General features: G+C 44.6%; 2 protein-coding genes across 4 annotated transcripts; both read left to right on the plus strand.

The window, feature by feature from the left end:
* The first annotated feature begins 4,571 nt into the window (after positions 1–4,571).
* On the plus strand, positions 4,572–6,557 carry hspb7 (heat shock protein family, member 7 (cardiovascular)). Its single transcript, XM_076276836.1, has 3 exons — positions 4,572–4,900; positions 6,049–6,182; positions 6,330–6,557. Exons 1-3 carry the CDS (start codon positions 4,729–4,731, stop codon positions 6,507–6,509), a joined length of 486 nt encoding a protein of 161 aa, XP_076132951.1. The 5' UTR covers positions 4,572–4,728; the 3' UTR covers positions 6,510–6,557.
* Positions 6,558–9,418: 2,861 nt separating this feature from the next.
* zbtb17 (zinc finger and BTB domain containing 17) lies at positions 9,419–16,687 on the plus strand. Of its 3 annotated transcripts, none has more exons than XM_076276529.1 (15): positions 9,419–9,578; positions 10,418–10,649; positions 10,848–11,030; positions 11,164–11,520; positions 11,632–11,724; positions 11,831–12,063; positions 12,191–12,333; positions 12,652–12,952; positions 13,243–13,330; positions 13,626–13,742; positions 14,559–14,679; positions 14,833–14,963; positions 15,081–15,356; positions 15,619–15,708; positions 15,910–16,687. In XM_076276529.1, the coding sequence occupies exons 2-15, from the start codon at positions 10,445–10,447 to the stop codon at positions 16,275–16,277; spliced, it is 2,706 nt and encodes a 901-aa protein (XP_076132644.1). In that variant the 5' UTR covers positions 9,419–9,578; positions 10,418–10,444; the 3' UTR covers positions 16,278–16,687. The 3 variants fall into 3 exon arrangements, with proteins under 3 accessions (XP_076132644.1, XP_076132646.1, XP_076132645.1); XM_076276531.1 differs by having other exon boundaries at positions 11,167–11,520; XM_076276530.1 differs by lacking the exon at positions 9,419–9,578 and adding an exon at positions 9,622–10,271.
* The last annotated feature ends 442 nt before the right edge of the window (positions 16,688–17,129 follow it).

Raw genomic sequence — 17,129 nt, forward strand, 5'->3', positions numbered from 1 at the left:
CGTACCAACGTGCTGTGAATATTGTGAAGATGGCCAAGGGCCCGTGTCCACCCCATGCCTTGCCAGCACATTAAGGCTGGACTGGTCAATAGGGTATAAATAGGAGTCAGCTGCATACTGAGACAACCATGCTGAGAGGTTGAGGAGTAAAGAGTCCAATACATACGACGCACTGCTTTTCACGAAAGGGTCACGAAGGGTCAAAAGCCGTACACAAGGACATAACCTTATGCTGCTGTAACGAGTATATTTACATTTGGACATTAAATTGATTCCTGGACTCAAACAGCAATTGAAATGACTCTCCTGGGGTTTAAAAATGTTGACATCAGTTATCTGTTTATTTTTGGAACTTTCAAAAGAGGACCAGGGTATTTTCTTTTCCCACTCTTTGCCTTGTCTGGTTCCTTTAATACTTTAATCCATCTGCCGCCCAATAACAGCCTGAGCTGGAAATACACAGCTGGTCACCAATCCCAGTGCTGTTGTGTAGAAGAAAGAACTCCAGCCAAACCATTATGAACAAAATTCCTCTTCGAGACCTTATACAGGATTGGTATTTCTCCTGCAAAAAAAGTCAGACTTTGTGTCTGTGAATCAGAGGGATATACCATACCAGCCTCATTGTACAGTCTGTTGAATATCCCCATAATCCCCATAGCATTCAAAATGCAAATTAAGAAAAGATGATAGATACTATTATTCATTAGTAATTATAATTATTCATTATTCATGAGGGAAATTCCTCCTCTGCATTTGACCTATCCATGGTTAGTCAACACACACACACACAGGAGCAGTGAAAGCATTGGGTAGTGAGCACAAACAACCGGAGCAGTACTTGGGCAGCCATTGCTGCGGCGCCCGTGGAGCAGCTGGGGGTTAGGTGCCATGCTCAAGGTCAAGGACACCCTAGCTGTGGATGTGTCAACATGGGAGAGCGCACACATACTGATCAGGGAATTGAACCGCCCACCCCTTGATCACCAGTCTGATTCCCTAACCAGTAGGCCTTGACCACCCCCAAAACACAGAACAGCACTCAGAGAGTGCCAATGGAGATGTGAGATGTAAGTTTGGTTGCTCAGATCGTATTACATTTCTCTCTTCAATGTTCTTTCTTTCTTCCTTCAATCTCAAGAACATCATTGTCCACACACACGCATGCACACACACATTTGAATTCTTTATTTGAATCCACCAATCAAATTTCTTACAGAAAGGATTCAAATATTTCAGAGGTGATATAGCTTTGGCATTCAAGGGTACATAAAGCATCGCATATGCCACACAGCAAGACTGCCTAAAACAGCTGATATGGAGCAGAATTCTGCCAGTTGTTTAGACTTTCCTTTTGATAGCCCTGCCAGTCTTAGTCCACTCACAGTCAGTTTGTGGACATGTCCCAAACAGGCAAATATCACACACACACAAACATACAAAACGCCAGGTTGGCTGATAGACCATTGAAACAACAAACCACTGATGATGTTATTGATGTTCAGTCGTGACTTTGTTCAGCCGTGGCATTGTATCCAGTCTCCAATGGGAATTACAGGGTGGGCAGTGTGTATGTGTGTGTGTGTGTGTGTGTGTGTGTGCGTTTGTCTGTGTGTGTCTCTGTATGTGTGTGTGTGTGTGTGTGTGTGTGGGGGGGGGGTATCTGCCCCGAAGTGATCGCCTAGGCGAGCGGAGGAGTCAGAGAGCGCGGTGTTGGAGGAGTGTCATATTCTCATCACACCCCCTGACTGATGAGCGGCTGCCCTCTGTCATCCTTCATTTCTCTCTCTCCCTCACTTTTCCTCTCTCTCCCTCGCTTTCCCTCTCTCTCCCTCTCTTTCTCCCTTTCAGCAACAATTTCGTCTGCGCCGCACGGAGGGTTTTGTAAACTCTCTGTGCGCAGGTTACGATTCACCCCGAATCATTTTCAGGTTAGAAAATTAGGAAAGTTTTCGGAACAAACAATCAGCGACCGAAAAGATTGAAGAAAACAAAATTGCATTCAAATTGTGACACCTTATCGCTGCCACAGCCGTAGTGAATCTCCAATAACTGTGTTTACTTGCATGTGATTATAGCATTGGTGGTGTGCTCCCTTATCAAATGCCACCCCTGCCAAAACACATCAGCACACACACACAAACACACACACACACACACACACACACACACACACGCACACGCACACACCACAGACAGACAGACACACACACACAAATACACAGTGGGACAGCTAATAGACTTGTTATGTAATACCCAGCAACTGGCAAAACACAAGCACATGCAATGTAAGATGAGAAGTCATGCATGTGTTTTGTCTGTGCATGTGAGGATGTGTGTGTGTGTGTGTATGGTCAATGTGTGAATGCAGCTGTGTTTCTGTGTATGGTGTGTAAATATATTATACATTATATGGTTTCAGTCTGTCTGTATATGTATTATTACACTTTTGGGAGATTATGATTAGAAAGGCAAACTTGTCCCCCCGATCATGCATTAATTGCATCGGTGACCTCTGTTAAAGGTCATTCAATGTCATTTAGGAAACCAAAAGTGTTGACCATAAAATGTTCTTTTGAATACAGACTTTCGCTAACAGTCCGAGTTGGGAACAAGTAAAACCCCAAACAGTTGCACTCTCTCTCTCTTCTCTCTCTCTCTCTCTCTATTTCTCATCTCTCCAGAATAGAAGCTCTCCAAAGCACAGCCCCTCGGCCCGTGACGCATTCTGGAGGGAAGTGGTGAGTTGCTGGGCTGGATTTAGACGATTAGTGGAGGACTTTAAAGTTTAAACTGATAGGGCCAGAAAGACTGTGTTGGTACATGCTGTAAATTCCATGACGGGGGAGCACTTTTCCAACGCCCTTCCTAATAACAGAGCAAGGGCACCTTCAGCACATCAACACACACCCTTAAGCCCTTAACTTCAGTTGTCTCTTTTTCGCACAGCCCTTTTGAGTGTGTACGGGTTGTGTTGAGGACCCTTCCCCCAGGATATTAGACAAGTATGTATGCTTCAGTGTATAGCTGAAGTCCTTCATCCTCACCCATCATTCCTCACCCCAAGGTCTCCTGCTTCCCACACTCCTCTTCAGCCTGTTCTTTATGGGGGTTGAGTGTCTAGCTCCCCAGCACTGAAATTTAATCCTGACAAACCTCCTTGACCTCTCCTCTGTCCCATACCCTTCTTCCCCATGCAGTTATGCTTATGTTTGTTATGTAATATGATATTGTCTATGTTTCTGCTCAGCTTCCCTTTTTCCATGTTATCTTTCCCTTGCTGTAAGATATTCTGCTGTGTTTTCAGACTGAAAGATGTTGTGCAGTGACCTTTTGTGAAAGGATGGTGCTGAATAAATGAAATGTCAATAAAAGTCAAGTTGATTATGCTTGTCATATGTACAATGTGAGTTGTTTGATATTATTGAGTTATGAAATGACAGGTTTTAAGTTGAAACATATCAATCTGTCTGTAACAGTTGAAAGGGCTGGAATGAATCTGAGTATGAGCTAAGCATGTAGACATCATCACACTTTAACCGTGTTAAAGATACACATTGATGTAAGTGATTGATTGATAGCACTAGAAATGGTGGTGTGTAATAGATATTAATAGTAATCCATGCAGAGTGAGAAATGTTGTCGTAATCCTCTTTCAATAACGTCACATATCCTTGGAACCACCATGTGCTGTTTGACATTCTTTCCATCTTTTAGTTGACTCTGTTTACACCTCTCTTACTCACACTCTTGTTCTTGATCTTGTTCTCTCTCTCTCTCTTTCTTTCTTTCTTTCTTAGACTGAATGAATGAAAGAGATTAGTCTAGACAAATTGGTATTTGTGAAAAAGTATTTTTTAATATTGAATACATTTTAAGTTCAAGTAAGAACGAGATGAGATGAGACCAGACATTTGTTTCGAATAGTATTAAATAGATGCCATAAGAACAGTGACCAGTTCATACAGTGACTATCATAACAACATGATTTTGTAAAACAAGCCACAAACCAATGGCATTGCATGGTATGAACACAAACACATCCTTTAACAAAGCAGAGAAAGGGAGAGCAGGAGAGACCATATGGAGGAGAAGGGTTGCATGGGACACTGTAGTGAAGGATAGAGGGAAAGAGAGAGAGAGAAATAAAGAAAGGGAGAGAAAAAGAAAGAGAGAGATAGGTAGATAGATAGATAAATAGATAGATAGATAGATAGAGAAAGGAACAGGCAATGACTATTTCTGGGAGCAAGTGTCTGGAATTCCAACAGTGGTCTCTCTTCCTCCCTCCCTCCCCCTCCCCTCTCTCTCTCCTTCCCTCTCTTCATCTTTGTCAGGGACCCATGTGCTCCACTCTGAGCCCTCATCACACAAAACTTTTCCGACCACAGACCCCTTGCTTCCCCCTGCCTCAGATGATAAATATAGCATGGCGTTATCCCTCTGTAACGTCCTGATTAGGCGGGCACTCTGTCACACACATAGACTCCCACACACACATAAAAGCCCTGCAGATAGGGGACATACCTACAGTGATTCTAAAGGCAGGCACAGGGACACAGGATTTCAGCAGGAGCGCATCGTCACAGTGACAGAGACTAGAAGAGCCTGGAATATCCCAGATACCGGCCTCATCCACCACCGCACATTGGACTTTCTTGCCCATTTTTGAAGGCTGTCCTCTAGCTGGTTAATCTACCTCAGCAACTCAAGCTATCCCAGACATCAATGAGTGTGAACAACTCTTCTGCCTACCGATCGGAGCGCAGCTTTCACCAGACCTCTTCCTCGTCCTCCTCATCCTCTTCCGCTAACCCCTACATGGAGAAGGGCAGGGGGATGTTCACCAACGACTTTGGCTCTTTCATGCGGCCACACGAGGATGACCTGGGTTTCTCCAGTGAGTTCGCTTTCCATTCTCCCCTTTGCATCCGACTTGGATCAATACCACCTAAGTGTTGCCATTTAACGTATGTGCCAGTTTGTTTCTTCGTACGGATCAATATGAACTGTAACAGGGCAAAGAACAGTTTACGCTGTGAGCTCTTTCCGTGCAGTCAGGCAGGTGTCAGAAAATAATTTAATGGCCTCCAACAAGGCGCTATTGATATCTATAGCTATCTATTGATGCCAGAGCTCTATGTGTGTGTGCTGTCTGGAAGCTCGAATAAAGGGCCGAACACTACATGTACATGTTTTGTATTTGTCCCTGCATGTTTGGTGCTGATGGGTATGTCTGTGTAAATGGCCTTACTATCACTGTCAATGCATGTGTGTGTGTGTGTGTGTGTGTGTGTGTGTGTGTGTGTGTGTGTGTGTGTGTGTGTGTGTGTGTATGTGTGAGAGAGTGTGCGTGTCCATGTGTCCATGGAGTGTTTTGTATCGTGTCTGTCCATGTGCTCCTCCTCTTGTCACTCGCGTGTGCTACTCTGAGAGTAAGAGAGGGCAGGAGAGGGTGAGGGGGGTAGGTATGGGTAGGGGGCTATTTTGGGTGCTATGACTGTCACGCCCGTATGTTCCAGTAAAGGAGCGCCTGCCTGCGTGCAAAGCGACTCTGGGTGGTGGGGGGGGGGGGGGGGCAACAAACGTGCATGAGGGAATATTTGGGAGCACGCCAATTCTGTGACTTCACAGAAGGAGGATGACTGAAGGGACGCCTGTTTGGGAAGTGGGGGAGTGGGTGGTGGCTAGCAGTCTGTTGCTTGGTGACTGAAGACTGTGAAACAGACACAAGCACACACATGCCAGGCTAGAGACATATTTATGGGCAGGAATGCTCATTTCCAATTTCAGGACATATGGAAACACTTAGATGCGGATGACAAGTGGCCCAAGGCGGCTGTCATAATGACACTCTTGAATAAATCTTGAGGATATATATTAAACCTCTGGACCAACAAATGGACCCTTTGATTGTATATGCTAATATACTGTTTCTTGAGCCTTCGGTTAAATCCTTTTTTTTATCTTGGGAAGTCTATTCTGCTTAAAAGCGAGTGACATATAATTGAACATGACAGACTTTTTCGCACTTGATTGTGTCTGTAGGTCTGTCTGGGACTCCAGGAAACATCAAAACGCTGGGAGACACGTATGAATTCACAGTTGACGTCTGCGATTTCTCCCCTGAGGACGTGATTGTGACAACCTCCAACAACCAGATTGAAGTCCGTGCCGAGAAGGTAAGTACTAGATGTCCTCCAGGCTTCACCTTTTCCTCTGGGAAAATAATAATGAAGTGATTCATGTGGTCCATTAAGATATTTTGAAGTAATACTAATGCAAAAATAACCACTTTCACAACTGCAACTGTTACTGCTTTTAAACAGTTGGCTGCGGATGGCACAGTGATGAACACTTTCACCCACAAATGCCAACTGCCGGAAGACGTGGACCCCACGTCTGTGACGTCGTCTTTAGGGCCGGACGGAGCTCTAACCATCCGCGCACGCAGACGTCCCTCTAAACTGGAGCACGCACAGACCTTCCGCACAGAAATCAAGATCTGATTCTCCTGAGTGTGTCCTTTATGGAGCACTGAAGCACAACCCCGAAAACAAACACACACACACACACACACACACACACACACAAAACACACACACACACACACACACACAAACACACACACACACACAAACACACACACACACACACACACACACACACACACACACACACACACACACACACACACAAACACACACACACACACACAAACACACAAACACACACACACACACACACACACACACACACACAAACACTGTCCACTTTCCATCCTGACACTGGTGGAAATGTTCCCATCTTCACTCCCATGTCCTTTATTCACAATGTCTCACAGTATTCCCCTTTTACATTTGTGCACGGTGACACATGCGTGTTAAGGCCTATTTTCCCTTTCCGACGCTACTAGAACACAGCTCACAGCACGTGTCTCACTCTTGCTTCCAGTTCTCACAAAGGGCCTAGGCAGCTTATTTTTCTCTCCCTTTCTCACAGACACGCACAGACACACACTGGTGTGTGCGCACACACACACACACGCGCACACACACACACACACACACACACACACACACACACACACACACACACACACACTTGTGACGCAAAGACCATAATTGGTTCCTTTAAAGTGGAGGCAGCTGAACGTTGCCACAAAGACTCCGAAATGAACTGAACTGGTGGCTGGTGTGGTGACAACATCCTGACAGATTGATATCTCCACTCAGCATGGTTGGTTGTTATTTAATAAAGTAAAATTCATGTGTTGTATATTTTAAAATGGTGTGAAATAAAAAAAAAACTGAACAAATCAAGTCAAATCAAAACACTTCCTTGTTTAGTCCCTATGTGAATGAATATGTCTAAGTGAATGAGAGAGAGAGAACCAGAGCCAGTGACAGACAAATTATCTAATGCATTTATCTGTATAGGCCTTAAAGAGAGAGGTATAGAAAACGAGAGAGAGAGAGAGAGAGAGCTTTGAGTGCTGGCGTATTTAGGGCTGTTGAGTCAATGTTCCGCTCCGTGTCTGCTGTCAGTAAGAAGAGACCATGACCAAACAAAAGCATGCGCTCCCTCCCGAACACTTGTCCCTCTATTAATAGACTTGGCTCTCATTGTTCAAACTTTACACCGCAGAAACATCCTCGCTGTCACACTCCGTCGACCATTTGATGGAATAATACGGGTTCAGTGATGATGCATGGTCTGCAGCATTACTTTATTGAGATTTAATTTCTACTTGAAATGACATCAGTGCTGCAATTAGTGCGCTGTTTAAAAATCTCCCTGTTTCATAACAAAGCTCACTTTATAATGGGTGAGCTTGTATGACATATACAACATAGTCAGATTGTGCATTTGTGTTACCAAACATAACTTAAAATGTGGAGCAGATCACCCAGATATTAGACAATTAGGCTACAAACAAAACATTGCATTATAATACAAGCTATAAGCAGCTGTCAGATTGCCAGAATTCATTACCATAACTTGTGATATCTATCATAATAGTATTAGAACTGTAGGTCCACTGTTCTCCCCTATCAGTATTTGATAGGAAGCAGGATCCATAAGGTATAGGCTATGTCATCTTATCCTAGTACATAAGGTTCCTTGTACATAGACCAAAAACATGCATTGACAACCAACAGCCAGAAGGGAGCGCTATGATGACCATATTTCTATCCTCAAGTGATAAAATGGCTAGTTCTTTTGGTTCATGGTTTTCCTGGCTGTGTCCAAGCTTGTCCTTTACACTTTTGATAGTCAATCCATCATCATCATCATCTCAAACAACTCTGAAGGATTGGTAATGATGCCAATCTCATGGAAGACAGGAGCTATACTGACTCAGGCTCTTTATTCAAGATTCATTAAAGTCTGGTGCTCAAGGTGTTTGCTGATCAAATGGTTTCCAATGTCTGCCCATTTACTACTTTTCCAAACCTCTCCTTGCCCATTTGTATGATCGCCTGCCACCTTCATACAGTGCTGACAAAATAGTATAAATATTTTCATATTTCAAACTACTGCTACTTTCAAACAATCCCCTGACCCTATTTGGACTGGGCAATGCCATTTCATACAGGTAACGCCTGAATTATGCTATGGGCAAACGGGGCAAATTGGTATTTTGTGAACTTTGTGTTTTAGTCTTTAACTGGAACATTTTGCTATCATTTCCCAAATTACCAAGTGCTTCTCACCACAAAAATGGCTATTTATCATCATCACTGCATATCATCATGGAATTTGGCTTGCACATTCATGCTCTCTAACAAAGACTCAAATTTGATAACATTTTCCACATACTTCACATTTTTGCAAGCTACTCCAGATTGTTTTGAGCATACACCAAATCAGATCTTTATTAGTTTTTTAAAATCAGGTCAGCCTAACCCTACCAATTAGAAAGTTTGTATAAGTATATATACTCTTTTGATCCCGTGAGGGAAATTTGGTCTCTGCATTTATCCCAATCCGTGAATTAGTGAAACACACTTAGCACACAGTGAGGTGAAGCACACACTAATCCCCTGCAACAACAGCAGCGCTCGGGGAGCAGTGAGGGGTTAGGTGCCTTGCTCAAGGTGCAAGTGTGAAATTAAGTGCAAATCTGTTTGCACCTTGATATGCATCAATGGTTGCATTTGAATGTAGAGTCAATACATAGCTGTTACTTTCTTAATGTGATGGGAGCACTACTTTCAACAGTTTGATTGTAGAGATATAAAAGAGAGAAAACTGCTGTCTAGGTGTTTGGGCTGTCTAACGGGCTATTCACTAAATTAGAAGTGGAGAAGCCAGAACTGTTCTATGACTCGAAAGCGCCACTACGTGGACACACCTACAATTGCTGGAAGAGGGTCGAGCATGCGCATCAGACCGCTTTCCACCCGGCCACTATCAATCGATCAGAGAGCGGAAGATGGCGGCGCATCGAGTCTGACCGTCTAGATCGATCACCGAATAACTCGATTGGGCAGATTGTGTACAGAGTGAAGAACTTCGTCCAGTATCGTACTGTCGAAAATATTAATCTTGGAGAGCAACGCGGTTCCTTAGAGGTAAGGTAATATCATTCGCAATGCAATATTTCCCATGGTACGTTGGGGAAGGACGAGCTTCGAAGGACAAACAAAAAGGCCACCTTCTCTGCTATCCGCCATCTTGCACACTAACCATGCAACTCTAGGCACGCTGAATTAATCCCGGATAGGGAGTCAGGAGAGGATACATAATCAATCCGCAGCATCGTCAACCTAAGAGAAGTTGACTAAAATGCGAGGATGGAGCGTTGTGCGACCCATACCTTTGTGCTGCGTAGGCTTTCGCAATCGATTTGGTTAATTTGGTATTATTTGGGCGTTGTTGCTGTGTGTCTACCTTGCCACCGCAGCTACCTCTCGTTAGCGTCCAGGACAATGTAAAAGCCCCCTTAGAAATTATTGGTTAACTTTAGCCATCATAACGTTAGGTGATGCCCGGTAATCACGCATTGTGTAGTATCCGATTGGGGTTACGTGTTATTCTTTTAAAAAATATGCACTTAGAAATACGCAATGTTCTGTTTGTATTATGGACAGGTGGTACAAAGTTGGATGGGTTAGAACCAGACAATTCAGCCTGCAAGCTGGCATGACGTAATGTCATGGGATCACTTTTGAATGTGAAATACCAGTCCTAAGGCCTTCATGTAACAAATCCAAGTGGACGACCAAACATAATTAAAAAGGCCCCCTTTTCTTTTGACGGGCCAGGTATTCCATTTCATAGACACCAATCAATAATTGTTTATTTTGAGTGGTGTTTTGCATGGGGAGAATGCACACATTAAACATTTTATTTTTGTGTACACTTCAGTTTGTTAGGCTACATCACTCAGTTAATGTCATTGTTCCATTAGGCCCTTCTCAAACTATACTAGCCAGGCATGGATTTCCCCTGGCACAGTGGCAAGGTTCTGGAGCAGTTAAACCACCAGCGTCAGCTGGGGTTGTTGTGTGACTGCACCTTTGTGGTGGATGGCATTGACTTCAAAGCCCACAAAGCCGTGCTGGCAGCTTGCAGTGCATACTTCCGCACTCTGTTCCTGGATCAGAAAGATGTTGTGCATCTGGACATCAGCAATGCAGCAGGTACCAATAGTACAATACACTTTGCAAAAAATAAGTTCCCAGTCCCTTTACGGAGAATATAATAAGCTTAATACTATAAGAGTGCTATGTGTATTGGTGTACTTCCAGAGAAGTTGGACTTCCTTTAAGGACCTCTCTTTCTTTCTTTTTGGTTGATGTGGTTGATGTGGTTTGGTTTCTTTTTTATTTTGCTCTCAGGTCTGGGTCAGGTACTTGAATTTATGTACACTGCCAAGTTGAACCTGAGCTCTCAGAATGTGGAAGATGTCTTGGCTGTGGCCACATTCCTGCAGATGCAAGAAATCGTCAATGCCTGCTCAGCCTATCAAACCCTGGCCGTCTCTCCAACTGACACAACTACAGCTCATGACTCCACAACTAGTAAGTACAACCCAAATCATAACCTGCTATTAGATTATACATAGTCTTTGAAAGGCTGGGAATACAGACAAACATACAGTCATGAACATTTCTGCTTCACTGGCGCTTTCCATGACTCCAACCCTTTTGATAGCAGATAATGCTGAGGAAGGTGGACAGAAGTCAGATTTGGACAAACCTGTGACGGAGGAGGAGAACAGTGCCCCACTAGTGAATGGGGCATCTGACAAGCAACCCCTCAGCGAGCAAGGGCCTTCCTCGGAAGCCACAGAGGATGAGCAGGCAGCGATCAGCATTGCGGAGTGCTCGACCGCTCAGGTGAAGACGGCTGTGGCCCGAGCTTCCCGTATGCCCAAAGCCCCGTCTTACACCAAACCCAGGAAGGCCGGGGTGACATCTGAAAAGAAAGGGCAAGCGGAGGAGGAAGAGGAGGGTGCAGCTAAGGAAGTTCCATTTCAGGATGACCCCTCAGATGCTGACTACGCACCTAGTTAGTAACATGTGTCCCTATTCATTGCTGAATTCCTTCAAGTGATATATTTTTGTCACCATGACATATGACTATGACACATGTCTATGAAACATTGTTCTGTTGTTACAGAAGTCCCATACAAATCATCAGCAGCAGCTAAATCCTACATCAGCACTCGTAGGAGCAGGCTGAGGACTGCGTCAAAGCGCCTGCACGCGCGGGGTATGCGCACCCACTCACACCTTTTGACAGTTGTGACAGTCTTGTTTAGCCAGAGCCAGATAGAAGAGTCCAATAACATGATAACATACAATGTCTTCTCCTAAAGGTCGTAATGGCGGCGTGGAGTCAGAGGAGACCAACACAGCTACCGAGGGGAACAGCGCACATGCGGCTGAGGAAGAGGAGGAAGCTGGAGAGGTGGAGGATGAGGAGGAGGAGGAGGAGGAAGAGGAAGGGCAGGAGGATGAGAGCGGAGGCGAGGGCAGGTCAATCAGGACAGGGGCCATCTCTGACCGGAGCGAGTCCCGAGCATACAGCTCCTTCACCCATAAATGTGAGGTAAGAAAATGACAGTCATGTATGAGTTATACATCCTCAGCTGGGTTTACATATAAAAACAAACATATGATTTTAACCACCCTCAAGGCTCTCGTTCTGACATATGGTTTTTGCCAATGGTGCGTAGGACTGTGGGAAGAAGTTCACTCACACGGGCAATTTCAAGAGGCATATCCGTATTCACACGGGTGAGAAGCCCTTTAGTTGCAGAGACTGCCACAAAGCCTTTTCGGATCCAGCTGCCTGCAAAGCACATGAGAAAACACACAGGTGAGAAATAAAGGACCTCTACTTTGTATAATTCTCAACTACATGGAAAAGATCCAGAATATATTGAAAGTATTTTTTGTTGACCATAAAGAGTTTGACAATCAGTGAATATAAACATTTTAATGTCAAATAAGACATGTACATCCAGACACAAGTCAGTCCTTGGTCAGAGAAATAAACGAGACAAATGAAAAAGTATGATTTTCAAGTCTATTTTATCACCTGTCTGATATTGTGAGAGCAATATATCCATGCCCTCTCTTTGCTCAGTGCTATTGTACTTTATTGAGTATTGCTGTTATGATAATGTGTCATTAGCCCACTGAAGCCATACTGCTGTTCGACGTGTGGTAAGAGCTACCGGCAGATCAGCCTGCTCAACCTGCACCGCAAGCGGCACACGGGCGAGGCTCGCTACAGCTGCGAGGACTGCGGCAAGCTCTTCACCACGTCGGGCAACCTGAAGCGCCACCAGCTGGTGCACAGCGGCGAGAAGCCGTACCGCTGCGACTACTGCGACCGCGCCTTCTCCGACCCCACGGCCAAGATGCGCCACCTGGAGACCCACGACACAGACAAGGGGCATCGGTGCTCCCACTGCGACAAGAAGTTCAACCAGGTGAGGAGGATGGCAGGGTGCAGTTCTTTATTTTTAGATTTGTGTGTGTGTGAGAGAGAATGAGCAATGTAAGCTTATATAAGGTGTGAGATCCTGTGGCTAAGAAGCAGGGGTGGGTAGTAACATTTGCAGACACGCAAACCACCTGATATTGGCCTGCAAGTGTGACACTGAGTGTATTGGGTATTGTAGCATCTCTATGGGGCATCATGAAGAAAGCAAAGTGAGATGTGATTGTATCATGACTGGTTGAGTGAACTTGGTGCTTCTTTCCTTTGCTCTGCACACAGATCGGGAATCTGAAGGCTCACCTGAAGATCCATATCGCAGACGGGCCACTGAAGTGTAAGGAGTGTGGCAAACAGTTCACCACCTCAGGTGAGGAGAGATGAGCACAGGAGACAGACAGAAGCACTGCATGGTGCCAGGAGGAGTGTGTGTGTGTCTGTGTCTCTGTGTGTGTGTGTGTGTGTGTGTGTGTGTGTGTGTGTGTGTGTGTGTGTGTGTGTGTGTGTGTGTGTGTGTGTGTGTGTGAGCGTGCGTGTGTAAGTCTGTCTGTCTCTGTATCTGTGTCTGTAAGTGAACATGTGTTGGCTTGTGTGGAATTGAGTCTGACACCAGACAGTGCGTGTGAAAGCCAGTCTGACAGTGATTTGTGTGTGTTTGTGTGCAGGGAACCTGAAAAGACACCTGCGGGTTCACAGCGGGGAGAAGCCCTATGTGTGCATGCACTGTCAGAGGGCATTCGCTGACCCGGGAGCCCTGCAGAGACACGTCCGAATCCACACAGGTGCGTTGCTCACCTGAGCGCACATAAATAAGGATAATAGATTACAGGGATAACAGGAGACACAGAAAAAAACAGACAGCTCATGACTAATGGAACACAGAAATTTCCATATACATCTCTGAAATAACACAAGCGTGTGCTGTTCTCATTACATGATATGCATTATTCGAGTGAAACAGACCCTAATTTGAACGATGGGCAGAGTGCAAAGTCTAACTAAAGCCAATTCAATAACTAGGCAACTTGCTTATTTAATACCATGGATCAGACCTTAAGTGCAAACATTGATGAGCCCATAGATATTAGAAAGCTAGATACCGCATTGGGCTCCAGAACGTAAGTAATTAGCGCTGCCATCTTGGTGGGGGCAACAATCACTGGAGGCCAATGGAGAAGCATGTGACTCTGACTGGAAATCAGACAAGTGTCTCTGATTGCCGGCAAGTGTTGCCCGTAGACAGTAAAGGTGTTGTCCCCCAGCAATATGGCGCCGTGTTTGCATATCACTTCCGGTTCCGGCGCCAACGTGAGTGGCAGCCTGCTTAGTAGCTCCGTGTCTTTGTGTCTTTTTCTCCGTCTCTTGAATTTCCCCTTGGGGATCAATAAAGTATCTATCTATCTATCTATCTATCTATCTATCTATCTATCTATCGCCACCTTATAGAACTCGACGGACAATGCGGAATCTAGCTTTCTAATATCTATGGATGAGCCCACTTGTTTGTGGACAGACTAGTGCTCTTTGCCCGCCTTTTAAATTCGGGCCCACACTATATGTGGGACCTTTTTATTTGACCAAGTCGTATGTGTACACAGGTGAGAAGCCTTGCCTTTGTCTCATATGTGGGAAGGGCTTTGCTCAGGCCAGCTCTCTTATCGCTCACGTCCGGCAGCACACAGGAGAAAAGCCCTACGTCTGCGATCGCTGCGGGAAAAGGTCAGATTTGAATGATCGCTCTGACTCGCTGTAGGAGTCCCTAGGAGTGGATATGGAGACATATATTATGAAGCGAACAGACTCAATCCCTTATTTAACATTCATTATTTCCTTCTTATTCCCCTGTCCTCAACCTTCTTACTCTCTAATCAGGTTTGTACAGTCCAGTCAGCTGGCCAACCACATCCGACACCACGATAACATCCGACCACACAAGTGCCATGTCTGCAACAAGGCATTTGTCAATGTCGGCGATCTTTCTAAGCACATCATCATTCATACAGGTAAGAGGAACTTGCATGATGAAAACCTGCTCCCTGACATTTAAACTGAGACAGATGGTATTTCTAAGTGGTGATTGTAATGCATGTGCAACATTTGTTTTCTTCCGTCTATGACAGGTGAAAAGCCCTTCCTGTGTGACAAATGTGGCAGGGGCTTCAACCGCGTGGACAATCTGCGCTCGCATGTCAAGACCGTTCACCAGGGCAAGGCCGGCATGAAGCGGCTGGTGGTGGCCGAAGGGGATGGAGAGGGAGACGATAAACTCCAACCAGTCTCCACGTCTGCCTCAGAGCTGGACGACAGCGAGGTCAACATAGTCACGGTCACCACCGATGACATTGTGACCCTTGCTACAGAGGCGTTGGCAGCCAGTGCCGTGGCACAACTAACAGGTTAGAAGAGAGGAACTTCACAAATTAACAATATCCATTCTGGGAAGAAAATGCGAAAGAGAAACCTATTGTGTTTGTGTGTTATTTTTGGATAACAATGTTTTTGATCAGGAGAATTTTTCTAATGCTTCTGTGAAAGTTAATTGGTTATATGGTGGCAGAGGGATTTGAAGTACAATAATGATTATTAGAATAGCTGTCTACAGAGGGGAATTAACTTGTAATGACCATTGTCGTAAACTTTAAAAACGTTTCCCTCCAGTGGTTCCAGTTGCAGCAACCGTGTCAGCAGACGAAACAGAAGCCCTGAAAGCAGAGATCACCAAGGCCGTGGAGAAGGTGCAGGAGGCAGGTGAGTGGGCCGCCTGCTAGACCTAAAAAATACATTGCAAAAGGAAATATTATAACTACTATATTACGTCCATCACACATGTATTAATGAGAAGACTTACAAACATGGTGGGAGGTAGAAACAGGTTAATAATCACAATAAATATTTTGAGGTTGACTAATAATACTGTATTGTGTATACTGTGGTTTCCCTCCGGCCCAGACCCCAACACACAGATCCTGTATGCGTGTGACTCTTGCGGTGAGAAGTTCCTGGACGCCAACTCCCTGGCCCAGCATGTGCGCATCCACACGGCACAGGCCCTGGTCATGTTCCAGGCCGACTCCGACTTCTACCAGCAGTACGCCGCGGGGGACACAACCTGGCAGACCACTGAGCAGGTCATCCAGGGTGGAGAGCTCCTCTTCCGCACGCGAGACGGCGAGGAAGAGGTGGAGGCAGGGACGGACGGAGAGACGGTGGCACTTGAGGAAGGGCTGCCTCCGACAGAGATTAAAGAGGAAACAGTGACTGAGGTGGAGGGAGGAGGGGAGGTGGTGGAGGAGATGGACTGCGATAGCCAGACTTAGGATCTCAGAATGATCATGCTCAAGTTAGATGCCTGATTAATTGCACTATAGAAACTCCTAGGTGTAGATGACTGGTTCTGTTTTAAAATACTCTGAACCCCTCCTGTGGGTTTGTCACCAATTAATTCCTTGGTTATAAGGGAAACATATTGGGCTCATGCCTGAGAGAGAAAAAAACCCTCTCTTATTTCTCCATGTTCTTTTAGAGTTTGTGATACTCTGTCTTAATATTTCTGAGTATAATCAGGGTGTTGATTAACAATCAAATGCAGACTCTCAGTAATAAATGTGTCTCGCCCAATATAGACCTAAATGTCACATTCAAAATAATGTTTTTGGAACAATGTGTAGTATATCACTAATTTATTTTACTTATCTAAATAACAGTATATCTTCCTAGGCTTTTTCAATACTCTTGTTGCTATATTTCTTGTCAGCTTTGTGACAGAATGCACCTTGTCTATTTTATGTGGTTGTAAATACTCCTATCCTTTCCACAGACCAGTAGAATAAGAACCATGCATGTTTTGCACCCATAGTGTAAAAGATGCTATATGAAATCATTAACACCTATCAAAAACTCATAGTTTGGAAATTATTTGTTATTCATAAAAAAAAAAACAATTACACCTTCAACCCCAAATTATAAAATGCTGGGACATTGTGTAAAATGCGAATAAAAACAGAATGTAATAATGCAAATCTCTTAAACTCACATTTAGTTGCAAAAAGGACACAGACAACATATCAAATGTTGAAAATTACAGATTTGACAAAAAAGTTGGGACGGGGGTAACAAAATGCTGGAAAAGTTGTGTAATTATAAAGAAAACAAAAGGAGGAATGTTTCAC

This window comes from Alosa pseudoharengus, unplaced genomic scaffold, assembly GCF_046254945.1.
Source record: "Alosa pseudoharengus isolate Yale_2024_CS ecotype anadromous, Long Island Sound unplaced genomic scaffold, YU_APseudo_1.1 YU_APseudo_1.1_scf_9, whole genome shotgun sequence".
NCBI lineage: Eukaryota > Metazoa > Chordata > Actinopteri > Clupeiformes > Clupeidae > Alosa > Alosa pseudoharengus.

Bases quoted from the DNA above. Each gene is read 5' to 3' on its own strand.
- hspb7 (XM_076276836.1), top strand. From the start codon at position 4,729: ATGAGTGTGAACAACTCTTCTGCCTACCGATCGGAGCGCAGCTTTCAC. The intron at 4,901-6,048 runs GTGAGTTCGCTT...TTGTGTCTGTAG, and splicing joins GGATGACCTGGGTTTCTCCA to GTCTGTCTGGGACTCCAGGA. The intron at 6,183-6,329 runs GTAAGTACTAGA...GCTTTTAAACAG, and splicing joins TTGAAGTCCGTGCCGAGAAG to TTGGCTGCGGATGGCACAGT.
- zbtb17 (XM_076276529.1), top strand. From the start codon at position 10,445: ATGGATTTCCCCTGGCACAGTGGCAAGGTTCTGGAGCAGTTAAACCAC. The intron at 12,953-13,242 runs GTGAGGAGGATG...CTCTGCACACAG, and splicing joins GCGACAAGAAGTTCAACCAG to ATCGGGAATCTGAAGGCTCA. The intron at 13,743-14,558 runs GTGCGTTGCTCA...ATGTGTACACAG, and splicing joins ACACGTCCGAATCCACACAG to GTGAGAAGCCTTGCCTTTGT.